The sequence below is a fragment of the Parambassis ranga genome, chromosome 12 (assembly GCF_900634625.1).
Source record: "Parambassis ranga chromosome 12, fParRan2.1, whole genome shotgun sequence".
NCBI lineage: Eukaryota > Metazoa > Chordata > Actinopteri > Ambassidae > Parambassis > Parambassis ranga.
The window spans coordinates 643,981-657,459 of NC_041032.1; the positions used below are offsets into that span (position 1 = coordinate 643,981).

Below are 13,479 nucleotides of genomic sequence, written 5' to 3' on the forward strand. Positions count from 1 at the left end.
TGAGGTCAAGCAAATATTTATCTTGTAATTGATATTGATATTGATACCTTACCACAGTGAAATTAAGCAGCTGTCAGTGCCCTGGCATTAAAATTACAATCATGATATCACTAGAGTTGTTCACTGAGACAAGCAAAATGATACATCTCAGAGAGTTATTCAATGAGTAATTGCTGACATAGAATGAATATGATGGCCACTGAGGGCCCTTAGTGTCAGTGCCTTTTGAGTTTGTTTACCTCCAGAACCTGCTGGCTTCTTTTCATTTGGTTTGAGTGTAGCTTTTTGGTTGTGGCTAAGCTTTTTCTTTGGTAAACTGCTCTCTCTGTTTCTATTCATATAAAATACATTCATCTAACTCCTCTTTATATTTTCTGCTCTTCCTACAGCATCAGATGCCTCCACATCTGCATCCACCTCCTCATCAATTCTTGGTGGTTTTGTGGACTTTTCTTTTACCCAAGAGCCTCAGGACACTGTGACAGTACGAGGCGGCACGCTAAAGCTTGACTGCCAGGCACAGTCTGATGCAGCGGTAGGAACTCCCGTCATCACATGGCGTAAAGATGGAGCTCTGCTTAGTGCCTTGGTTGATGAGCGACGGCAACAGCTGAGTAATGGGTCACTGCTTGTGCAGAATGTGATGCACTCTCGGCATCACCGACCCGATGAGGGAGAGTACCAGTGCCTTGCCACACTTGAAGGACTGGGTAGCATCGTGAGCCGGACAGCAAGGGTCACTGTGGCTGGTAAGTGTTCAATACTTTCAATGCTATGTTGGTAAGAAACACTTCGGAACAATGGATCATTTGTTTATTAATTTAATTCTGTCCTAAACTGAAGAAAATCCAAAAATATATGGGAAGATCATTTAAATCTTTTTTCACAACCTGAGACAGGCCCCAGTTTACTGACTCGTGGCCAGGCTGATTGCTATTAAAATGTAATTTCTATGAATGCATTCTAATAAACTTGGTGTTCATTTAGATATTGGCTGTGGTGTCCCTCAGGATTCAGTTTTGGGACCTCTTCTTTCGTTTAAACAGTTGCTTCATTGTTGGTGTAAATGACACACAATTGCATCTGTAAAATCCACTGTACTGTATAAACTGTACTGTACAAACTGTACTGGCAGTAAACAGTACACATATGAACTGCATAGTGTTTTTACATACAGCAACATAATCTCTTCACATGTGTCCTTTGGCAATGTGAAAATGGATGAATACAAAAAAGAAGAAATTAAATGGTGACTATAAGTGGAAATAAATCTACAAGAGGGGAATAAATGGAGGAGACTAAAGCTCTTTTCATACATATGATATTTCTCAATCTGTGAAGTGATGGCTTTTGTCATTCAGACATGGGTCACCTTTGGAATTACCTACAACAGAGATGGATAAAACTTGGAGTATGAATGATGTTTTGCCAGATTAGTAAGATTGCATTCTGCATTTTGTACCGCTGTGCCTCCTGCATGCCCTGTTTCTGCCTCAAACACTCCCTCGCCCCTGTACTTATGTTCCCTCTGCTCCTGGGTGCATACACTCTCTCTTTTATGTCACTGTTGTTAGTGTAACTGCCTGTTATTCACAGTTGTGCTGTGTTGAAAGGCTGCTGTCACAAATTGTACAGAGAAGGTGCTCATTCTTACATGAAAGTGACATACTCATGCAGATGCTGTCAGATTAATGGAAAGGAGTGTGTGCCTGAAAGAGAACACAGCAGATGAGGAAGGAGAAACCCCCCCCCCACTCATTCAGACTAATGTTTCTACAACACCTTGACATGTCCTTGACAGTGGCAACACACACTCACATGCAGATGTAATATTGCTCTGTCCATTTATTCTTATAGAGCCCCAGTAATGCACATGTGATTTAATTTGGTAAGTGGGATGTGGATTAAGATAAATTTAGTGAGAAATAAACAGGGCTGTGCATCATCATCATCATCATCATCATCACACACACAGTACTGGAGACACTGCTGGCAACTCATTGAAAGTTTGACACTAATAACTAATTTTTATTAGTGTCTAATTTTTTATTCATCAATTGTCCGCAAATTACAACGAACCTTTACATTCTAGCACACACAGCCACCCATTTATTTAGCCAAATAAAAGAACGATTATTTGTGGCACTCCAGGAATATGCTGGTTTACATATGGTATATGTAATTGCTTGTTATTACCCCTGATTTATTCAATATCTATTTAGTTGCCGCATGTCAGAAAGTCACAAAGACACTGTAGTCCTCCTAGACAGGGGGGTTACATATTCAAATCTAACAGCTATGATTTAACCTTTAGCAGCAGGGGTGTCTATTACCAAGAACAAACTTGGAGGACAGCATATTTGAACAAACATTATTAAAGTCATTTAAAGTGAGAAATGACCTGACTCACACAAATGCAATTTTAGCTATACTGTAAATAAGAAAGTGCAGAACAGTACCTTTTTCCTCTGTCTGAGACACACACACGTCTCTTTTAAACTTTATATAATTTCACAGTCAATGTAGGTGATTAATAGTGTTGAAGTCAAGACCACATGAACTGAAACAAAGACAATACAACCACATGAGTTCCTTCTCTTTGAACAAATACAGGTGTGCTGAAATGAATTCAACCATCTTTAAATGACTCCAACATTAAAGACATCCTCATAAGTCCCATCAGCTAAAATAGTGTTAAAGAATTTTGTTGCATTTAGAGAACATATAGAAGATTGCTGCAGGATTTGCAGACTGCTGGATGTGTTGTTTGCATGTTTTATACACAGATTGTGTGGTTTTGGAGCAGAACTTAATAATAATGTAGCCTCTCAGCCTCTCTGGGTTGTGTTATCTAATCCACTTGTATGCAGGAGAAGGTCATCAGTTGACTTTAAATTATGGTTACAAAAGGTTCAAGTCTACACTTGACTCATCAGATGGTTTGTTACACAGAACCATCTTGGAGGGCTAATAATGAATTCCAAAGGGCAGGTTCTCAAGATGAACACTTGGAAGGTTACTGGGTAAACTGCCTGTTAGTAAAAAGCCTTTCAAAAGTTAATTTTTTATCAAGTTGTAAACCATGACATACTAAAAAATAATCAACACTCTGCTGAGTATTCATGCTAACTAGTAGCTGTTGCTACAGTAGTAAACATGTCAAACCAGTGTTGAAATGATGAAGATCCTCCACAGATCTTATCACCTCCCCCCAACATGAAGGTAAGGTGGGAGTGTGCTCTGATCACAGAGACCAAGAGGTTCTGCTGTCAGTGCCACATCAGACCCTGAGTGCCATATGAGAGAGCCACAGACTGATGTTAGAGAAACACAAAACGTCTCTCCTCAGTGCTACAATAAGAGAAACAGAAGGAAATGTACACACAGAACAAACCATACAGACTGTGTCTTTATAAACTGACCACATATTTTAAGTTAGAACCTCTATATTCTCACATGAAAATAACTTCAAATACAACAACAGTAATATTTTAGGTCTTAACTCACAGTTGAAAGGTTCCTCCTAACCAGAGGTCTTGTTTTGATGTGGTCATTGCCACACCTGAACATGCCAGTAACTGCCAGTTCCTCCTTTCTGGAGGCTAGCAAGTCTGTACCAGCTATAATGTAGCAGGTAGCATGGCAAGATGGAGTTTTAGGAGCTTGTGAAGTAACAAATCCCACGAGGATCCTGGTGAGCAAGGTAAGACTTGACTTACTGAGACCAAGAAAACATGGAGTAAATATACCTCCAGTCTGTGATAAGACTATGAAAAATGGTCCAGACTTAAAGACTGATCTTGAAAACTACAACACTAGTGGTTAACATTGTTCTAAAAGGACTTCAAAATTACAGCCTGACAATATAATAATGATTTCGGAGACTAATAATAATGAGGCTGTAGTCAACAGACAAACACACACCTTCTTGTCAGTGGCCTCCCTGTCTGCTGCTGCCCTGTCTCTTTAATTGCTATAATTGACTGGGAGGATGAAGAGTCACTCCAGAGACCAAAACACTTAAAAACTGGAAGAGCCAAGAAAGTTAGACACAACCACTGCCTCTGTGTGTGTGTGTGTGCTGCTAGGATATATACTTACTTACATATACTTATGGGAAGACTGTACTTAAAAACCATAAAAGTACAAATCAATTAAAAATGCTGTTTAAATACACCCAGAAGATCAAAAGTTAAGCTCAAGTTAATTCCCACAAAAGTAAGACAAGTACTACTTAAAACTCCCATAAGAGTGACACGAGTCCTTGTAGAAATCCACAGAGTCCAGACTTAAACACCGACAGAACCAATACATTTGAACGCTACCACAAGTTAAAGTGACGACATCTGCTTTAACAGGACACAAAGACAAAGAGCCAGAAGACTTAGTCTACACTGCCCAGTGCCCACATAAACAGGACTGACTGTGCCTGTATGTGTGTTTGGCATCGAAACTAGTGGAAGCGGTGTGGAATCTGTTCATTTTAAGTTGATGCAGTGACAATGTGGGAGCTGGGTACTGGCCCAAAGTTGATTGAGTGGTATTAGTTGCTTGAGACAGTGATGAAAGCAGGGTTGTATTATTGTGTTGTTGTTGTAATCCAATGTCCAATGTCGTGTGTGTTTGATCATTAATGAAGTACTGAATGTGTTAATACAAAAATCTGTGCAACTTCAAACTAGAGCTGAATCATTTACAGACATGAGGCAATCATATGTAATTCACTTTAGCTCTGCCTGCTTGTCATTCATTCGCACACACACCAAGGTACAGTGCAAAGAATAGAGGCTTAAAAATTCAATTAGCAGCCTGTGTGTATGTTCAGAGATGACTGTAAACTGGGATTTAATTAAAAAGGCTGAATGCTCACATGAAGAGTAGAAGGATGAGAGTCCTGGGCTAAAGAGAGAGGACAGTGTTTAAGAAAATAGAAAGAATTGGACAGACTCTACAGCATGGCAGATGAAAGACGGAGAGAAGATAAAACCAAAACCCAATGACATGAGTAGGAAGAAATACCAGGACTGGATATAAGGAAGAAACTGAAAAGACAGACAGCAGACAACAATGAGAGAGAGAGAGTAATTACATACTAATGTAGACAACAGTGAGGTCACACATTGGCTCTGGGACATTCTCAGCTTATTGCCAAGCTGTTTCTTTTGAAGTTTGTGCTGTCCTTCCATCTGCTGTCTGATCTGTCTGTAGTGTCTGTTGTTTGACACTGTGGGTGAAAAAAAAAATTATCTGTCCATTCAAGCAACAGATCAGGCACCATGCAACAAGAATCCCCCAGAATCAGGCTTTAAACAGTGACCATTAGCTGCTCTTCTTAAAAATACACCTCTATGTGTTGTAATGTATATATGTGACAGACATAGAGAGAATAAAAGTCTGCAGTTTCCCTGGAATAATCACATGCCTTATTATCTTGTTTATTCAATAATATCATCATTGACAATTGGTTAGCCAGCTCGGGCATCTGATGATGAGTGATGTTGACACTTTGGAGCTGTCCTGTAAGCAAACATGTGATATCTGCTTCTAGTGTTTGTCACAAAAATGAACATGTTGAGCAAAATTTGTAAAGCCAACTTTGTTGTTGTTCACTTTTGCTGGCACGCTGTGTGTCTGCATGAATACCATGAGCTGCATCCAAAGTGGGTGAATAAACCTTTATGTCACTCTGTGCATTTGGAGGTCTGACTGAACACAGCAGGCGGAGGACATTGAGAAAGGAATAAGGCTGACATAACAGGGTTGCACACAAAAGAGAGAAAAAAAGGCAAAAAGAAAACAAAAAAGTGTCCAAAGACTTTTTATAACTTGATGGAAACCCAATAAAACACCAGCACAGATACACTGCTGGGATTCATGAATAATGATTGCTCAGAAAGGGTAGGACGTAAATTGTTCATATTACTCCCTCCTCTGTGATGATGTTCAATTGCTTAACATGAAACATTTTAAATTATCTTCCCATCCTTGAACTATAAACCACAGCCCAGCCAATAATTCAGTCTGTTGATAACATATATTGCACTCTGACCATAATGCAGTAAATATAGATAAGTACAAAAGTAAATCTGTTTTTACATAGCAGTTTTTAAACAGTTATAAAGTGATTTGATTCACATAAAATAATTGTACATTGTAGCTAGCTGCACTTTGTTTTTCACACCTTTTCACCTAAATCTACTTCTACTACTCCCTACTGTTTATGTGCATGTGCATAGCTGTGATTTACGAGCACAACCACTCCATGGATACAGCATGGATGCATGATGCATCTGTGGTGTGGTGTACACAGTCTCATGCACACGTGCTGATAATCACAGTTTAAATGCTTTGATGCAGAGGTTCTTTAAATTCCCCTGATCATGATCAACATGTTTCTAGTCAAGCGACAGGAACAGGTGAAGGGAGGTGTCTCAGCAGAGCATTTAGCAAGAGGGCAGGAGGAGGAAGAGGAGGTCTCGTCAGGAGTTGTGGTTCGACATACCATGTGCCAGCAGGTTAACGCCAGTTATTGTTTGTTGTGTTTCAGTTGGACATTGGTAGTCACACACATCTATTAACACACATAGCTGTGCCAGTTGCGTGAAAATTCATTTTCTGGATTTTGCAGATGGAGCTGGATCCTCAGAGAAAACACATGTTAAGCCTTCTGCATTTTAGTGTCCCATAAATAAACTCCAAAAGAGTCCCAAAAGCAACATAATATTTATTATGTGTCTTTATTAAATTCACATTGTAGGGAATCTACACCTAGGGCTCAGCAGCCATTGAAATAAAAACCTAATATGAGCTTCTGATGTGAAATAACCCACATTTTCAGCGTGACAGTCAGCAGGTCCTGCAGGCAGTTGTTAGTGAATGTGATCAAATGGAAGAAGCATTGAAACAGTCTTACCTTTTTTCACTTCTACACCTCCTGCACCTTGCTTCATTTTCTGTTCCACTTTTGTCTTTTTTTATTTTCTTTTGTCTTCTCTTCAAAATACTTTACTGTCAGCATGCCTTTTCCTCTTCTTCACCCCTGCTGTCGTACCTTATTTTTATGATGACAACAAAACTGCTAACAGCAATTGCAACAGCTCTTTTTGACAGAAATGGCTTTTTACTGGTGAACTGTGTCACATTAAATGACTAGAGGTCAATGGTTACCAATCATAGCTTACACCTTACATTACATCACCTGTATTATATTATTGAGAAGATTGGTACAGTTCAGAACTTCACTTTTGTACAGAACCTGGATTTTCCTGCTTGTGGTTTGTAGTTCTGCTAGTTAGACAGTAAGAATGAGCATGTGGGGTCACTGTTGTGTGTCCTTGGGCAAGACACTTTACCTGCATAGCCTCCAGTGTACTCACTGGTGTATGGTGCTCTTTGCTGGGCTGCCTTAAGCAATTTCCCCATTGTGGGACTAATAAAGGTTTCAATTATTATTATTATTATTATTATTATTATTATTATCTATAAGCTGAAGGTCAACATGACAATCAATCTCACTGAGCAATTTGTTGTTATTTGTTTGTCTCTCGTAGGTCCACTGAAGGTGGTCGTCCCCACTGAATCTGTGTCCTCATACCTTGGAGACACAGCTCTGCTGCGCTGTGAGGTCTCAGGTGACCCTATACCTGTCATCCGCTGGCAGAAGAACCGGGAGGACCTGCTGCTTCCCTGGGAGCCTGACTCCCGCGTTGCGGTGTTGCCGTCAGGCTCATTGCAGGTGAGCCGCGTCCAGCCAATGGACTCGGCGACATATCGCTGTCTGGCTGATAATCCAAGTAGCACCAGGACAGGGACGGATGCAGAGCTACGAGTGCTCCCAGGTAAACAAATTAAAGAGTTATGTTCTCCAAACACACATATTTACACCTATTAAGATTAGCTCTTTTAGGTTGTTATAGCAGCATATATAGAGAAAGTGATGCTAAATACAATAAATATACACTTATATACACATACAAACTAATCAACACATATGTACATAAATACACAGTTTTATATATAACTAGTTCATGATGTTGATCCTGATCCGACTCACTGTTGCATGGTTTCTATATTAGATGCTACATAGAGGCAGTCGAATGGTTCAAAGTTGTATTAGGTAAGGGCATGCCCTGTAGCTAGCTGGTCACCATATTATTATTTGTGAGTACTTAGGTATCTGTTAATAGTTTTATTTGAACTTCAATAAACTTTCATTACGGTATTCTTTGTGATATTATGGTGGAGTATCTGTAAAAAATACACAAGATATATGAGATGTTGAACTGGTAACATAGCTGTTAGAAGATGTGACATGCTCTTGGCAAGCTAAAAGAAAATCAGCACTCTGTAATGATGGGTTGTTGTGGGGAAAGTAACAAGGGTTGCTGGTAATATCAGATGAGACAGGTGGTGAATGTACAGTGCCCTGTAGACAGGGGTGGGAGTCAGTGTGGGATGTATAGAGTCATGTGGAAAGCACTCTATGGCAGGTTTTCAGCCAGCATTCTGTTACCTAGCTTGTTTTGATGGACTCCCTCAATTGCTCAGAAGAATAAGAAGTGATTTTATAACAATTTAAAGTTGTAAAGTAAGTGTGGAGAGTGAGGATTCTGCTGGAATTTCCCCCAAGGGCTAGTGTGATTTTGAACCTGAAAGTAAAACGGATTTCCCAAAGTTAAAAAAGCTCCATAAAATCCTTGTTAGTCAGGTCAGACTGCTGCTGAGCTGTGTCTTTTCACCCTGCGTGAACTACTGTTTGTTTGGTTAAGGAAAGTAGTGAGCACAGCAGCCCCCTGTTTATCCAGGATGTTCAGGTCAGTGGCTCTGGGGCTGCAGCATGTAGTTGAATTGAAAAACCTAATGTTTATGATAATGGAATTCCCAAGGCGGATGGTGAGAAAATGGGAAGGAGGTTGCTGCTAGCATTCACAGTAGCCAGACAGCCATGGTGCCAGTTTACACATTGTGTGACTGGACCACCAGCAGGGTCCAGGCAGATGGTGTTGTGGCAGGTCAGCCAACCTGGGAGGGGACATGTCTACTGGCACAGAGCAGGAAAGACCCCAGTATCATCTGGTCATGGCCTCCTGGCCTGTTATCCTTCTTTTGTGACAAGAAGAAGAAGCCTGACAGAGTGTTGGGCAACGTTTGTAAAGAGGGTGTCATACCAGCACAATACAATTTGCTAATGATTGTTTATGTGCAGATGGATAAATAAACACTTACAACCTGTTGTTGTTTTGGGTCTATAGCCAACTAACAACAGGGACATTAGACATGTGAATTTCACTAGAGATCCATCCAGCAGCAAAATGGATAAAGTGTCTTTAGAAAAAGTTATGAGTCCAGTTCCCTTCATATAAATCTCTTGGACTCTGTATAAAGATTTCATGGCTCAGCCCATGAAGATTTAAACATCTTTGACTTTAAGTTTTTATCAGATGGAACCATCAGAGAGACTCGTAGGTCAAAAGTCAGTAATAACCAGAAGGCAACATTTAATTTGCATGTGCCATGAAAGTATTATGCCTTCATAGATTTTATGGATTATCCATTCTTTTCTGTCTGTAAACTTTGACCATTGTTATTCTCAGGGCTCAGGTCTTTAAGTTTAAAACCTTTCTTAATAAGAAAGTTTAGAATAATGGTGTAAAGGTCTAGGGTAATTTTAACAGCAGGGGTCAGAAAAATGATATGTTAAACAAAACATTATGAGATCTTCTTGAAGCATACTAAGTTACTGATTCACCAAGGGGTGTCCAGACCTGATCACGGCAAAAATACAGCCCGATTACGTGGTTTTTAGTAATTGGACGTTACCATCAGATAGGTAGGTTATAGGGCTATCAATAACTCTCTGGCGCATTGTCTAAGAGTATGATTGTCGTTTTGGGTGCGAGAGGTTCTGGGTTTAAGACTCAGATGAGCCATGTCCTTTGCGAAATTTCCCACTTTGGGGATGGATGAAGTATTTATAGTCTGCAAAGTGTGTCTGGCAGTTTGAAGTATTGTGCCTGTGTAAATGGATAGATGGTGCGGTGACAAGCACTTCGCTTGGGACACACAAAGAGTTTTGCTTATGAAAAATGAAATGCAAGCAGTAACAAGTAATAGTGAGAAGGTGTAAAAAATAAGAGTCTTTCTGAAAATACCAAGGATGATCATGTGTTGTTCAGTCAGTCAGAGAATGCATGTGCTCTTTGGATGGCAAGCAGATTTCCTAAATTACAGTACATGCCAAGGGTCTTTTTTTCTTTTTTAAAACCGCACAGAGAAATTTCGTCCACTATCATTCCCCTCCCCTGTGTTATTCTTCAATCTGACACTGAACACTTTCTCCCTTTCTTCAGATCATAATAGAAGCATATTTAGGTATAGACAGCTGAAGCTGATGAAGAGAGCGTATGTACAGTATTTCCAAGAAAAAAGAACTGTCCAATATTCAGAACAATATGGTAATTGTATTGAATTGAATTACTTGTGAGTTTTGGTTAATTGTGTGATTTGTAGGTCATTTATAGTCCTAGAAAATATGGATAAACCTGCAAACAATTACAATGAGGTTTAAACCCATCAATGCTGACATGATGAAAGCCTTTTGCACATCATGCCTGTTGGAATTTTTAGTTGGATGCATTCAATTACCACTTGAAGAAGGGACAGTTCTTCTCTGTAATTGAATGCTGTGGGCATGAAATCATTTAAGGTGGGAATAGCTGGTGCACAGCTGGAGAGAAGACCTGTATTCCGTGACTAGGATGCCTTGACAATCAAGGATCCAATCTCCACAGCAGCAAACATACGTGTGAGGGCATACTATTGGGGAAAGGGAGGGACATTCCACCAACAGGTTTTTATTGAGGTTGTATTCCTTTTATCTGCCCTATTTTGGGGTGCTAAGAACCACTTCAGACAGTCTCAGAATGTAAGAGTTTAGATGCTGCCGCCGCTTGCTGCAACGCGGGCTATGAATTGTGTATTATCTGACACTGAAAATGGGAAGACCAGGCTGGGACAACTAGGTAGGGGTCAGTGATCCTTGACCCCAGGAAAGTTTAAGGACCGAAGACTGTGTGGATAATCAAAGTATTTGCTTTGGATGATCTGTTTGCAACCAACTGTTGGGTTTACTGTCTGTTAACTGGGGAAGAATTACATCTAAGTTGTGTGGCGGTACTGCTTGTTATTGTTCAACTGCTTCTACTGCTGAGACAGTTTGCTAAGTGACTTACTTTTGTTGTAATACCATGATGTTCCACCGGTAATGAGAGTACACAATGCTACGAATGCAAAAGTAAATGACTGCAAATGTTCTGTTTCTTCAAACTTACAAGAGAAATGATGAATAAGCTGTCCCTTTTTGTATGCAAGATAACACAGCTGGACCCAACATACAGGTGGATCCGTCTCTCAGCAGAAAAATGTAACTGTGTCTCTCATTAGGGCAGGACCCTAATTTAGGCTTTTATGTCCAAAAGAAACAGCAGTTTCCTCTGACAAACATTCTATTGACAGCGAGTCTAGCTGTGTTATAATGGTACAGTAACACAAACTCACACCAGCCACAACATTAGCCTGTTATGAAGAAGATCAGTATTTTTGAAGAAAATAACAACTTTTCTAAATATCAGACACATCATCTAGCTCACATATGCCTGGATGGACATTTGATTCATGGTTTACTCCAGACTATGCTCTCTCTTTATTGGGCATGTCAGCAGTAACTATTTCCATTTAACTCATATGACAACCACATCCAAAGGCATGACCTACTTCTGACCTCCAACTACAGGCCAAACAATATCTCACACATTGCATCCAATATTTTTCAATAACTGGTTAGAAAAAAAACCCACTGATGATGTCAACACTGCTTATTTTCTTCTAAACCAAACGCAAATCGAATCAGATCTCATTATTTAACCCAAACAGCTACTCTACAGAAAAGAAATCAAGGAATTCACAGATAAACATGGGGCTGTGTTTCTGGTATATATAACAACTATAAGTTAAAAAAACTCCTTATATCGACTACTGTATAAACAACTCCTCAGTGTATGCTGATGATAGATATTTTATCATCAATTCTCTATGTTGCCATGGCAACATGACTAATGACAGCAAACAAAAATTAGCCTACATGCCTAACTATGGATCAATTCAGTGAAAAGTGAAAAAAATGAGTGGAAAAAACTAAATGATAATGATAACAACAACTACAAACCATATGTGACTAAAGATATAAAACTTAACTCATTTTTATTTCTTTTTTTGTATGCAGAACATAGCCTTTAATGATTGCTGACGGCCTGAAACTCTCGTTTTTACCTCTACACGTGTTAGGTAACACAAAGCAGTAAGGTCAGACACAGGCAGAACACTGTAACGATGAACACGCCTCTCAGCATGGAATAAGCATTAAGAACATGTTGACAGCCTGCCCTAACTTCTCCCTGTCATTGTTAAGCAGGCAGCGTCAGCTGCTGACAGCCTGCTTCACTGACTTGTGCGTGAAAGGAGTCACACAGTTCAGTGATTACCTCAGTGACCGTCCTTTTATTTTACTGGCCTCATTAACCAATTAAATTTTCTGTGTGACTGAAGCTATATAAATTAAATTGTAATTTATCTGCAGTATTAACAAAGCAATACACAGGACAGCAGAAAAAGTACAAAGCTGTTAAACTCTGTCTGTTTGCCAGCAATTTTATTACTTTCTTATTCATTTTAAGAGCTGCTTGCTGTGTCTGTGCCGGACCTGGACCTGCTGCAGTGACAAATACGCAGAATTGGACATAATCCAGATTTAGAACGTGGAAGCCAACAGATTAAAGATGTGCAGACAATGTCTGAAGTGCACTGCATGTGTGAACAGGGTTTAATGTGATGGCTATCGTTACTCTTTCACTGTTTCACAGTGTGTTTGTGGAGCTGACAGCCCAGGAAGGAATTGTGCACATTGAATTGTACTGTACATAGAAGCTCCTGCAGGTTATTCATCTCACGGTTGTCTGTATGGCTGTATACCACGTGTTGCCCTCAGGTTAGGTCAGGAAGTCATGCAGCCTTTTTCTCTCCTCAGTTCCTAAGCTTTCAGGTGTGGGTGATGCTCAGGTTGCTTTGGGGCTGACTTTGATCTCACCATTGTTTGTCATACAATACTAGTAGTGACAAGACAATGATGTCAGACCAGAAACAGGTGGCATACTTCTTTCCTTTGGCTTCATCAGTTCTGACTCAGAATGTCAGAATGCTTACAGTCATGCAACCTCTAACATTTATAGGGAATAGCATCTAACCTGCGTGCAGCAGGGAAGGAGCTGCTGTTCTCACGTGTCAGGCCCCCTTCATCTACTCTTTGAAATTGGGAAGAGGAAGTTGGGGTTTAAATTTCAGTTTCCACAAGCTTAATTCTGCACCTGTAGATAAACCTGCACACACAGACCTTCATCATGCCAAATATGTGATAAATTCAGTTTA

General features: G+C 39.9%; 1 protein-coding gene across 1 annotated transcript in view; it reads left to right on the forward strand.

Annotated features, from left to right (window-relative positions):
- The window catches only part of dcc (DCC netrin 1 receptor), a 136,346-nt gene that overhangs the window by 245 nt on the left and 122,622 nt on the right, over window positions 1-13,479 (forward strand). The window contains exons 2-3 of the mRNA XM_028418483.1: window positions 390-749; window positions 7,551-7,838. Of these exons, the coding sequence (XP_028274284.1) occupies window positions 390-749; window positions 7,551-7,838 (648 nt within the window). The remainder of the gene's footprint in view (window positions 1-389; window positions 750-7,550; window positions 7,839-13,479) is intronic.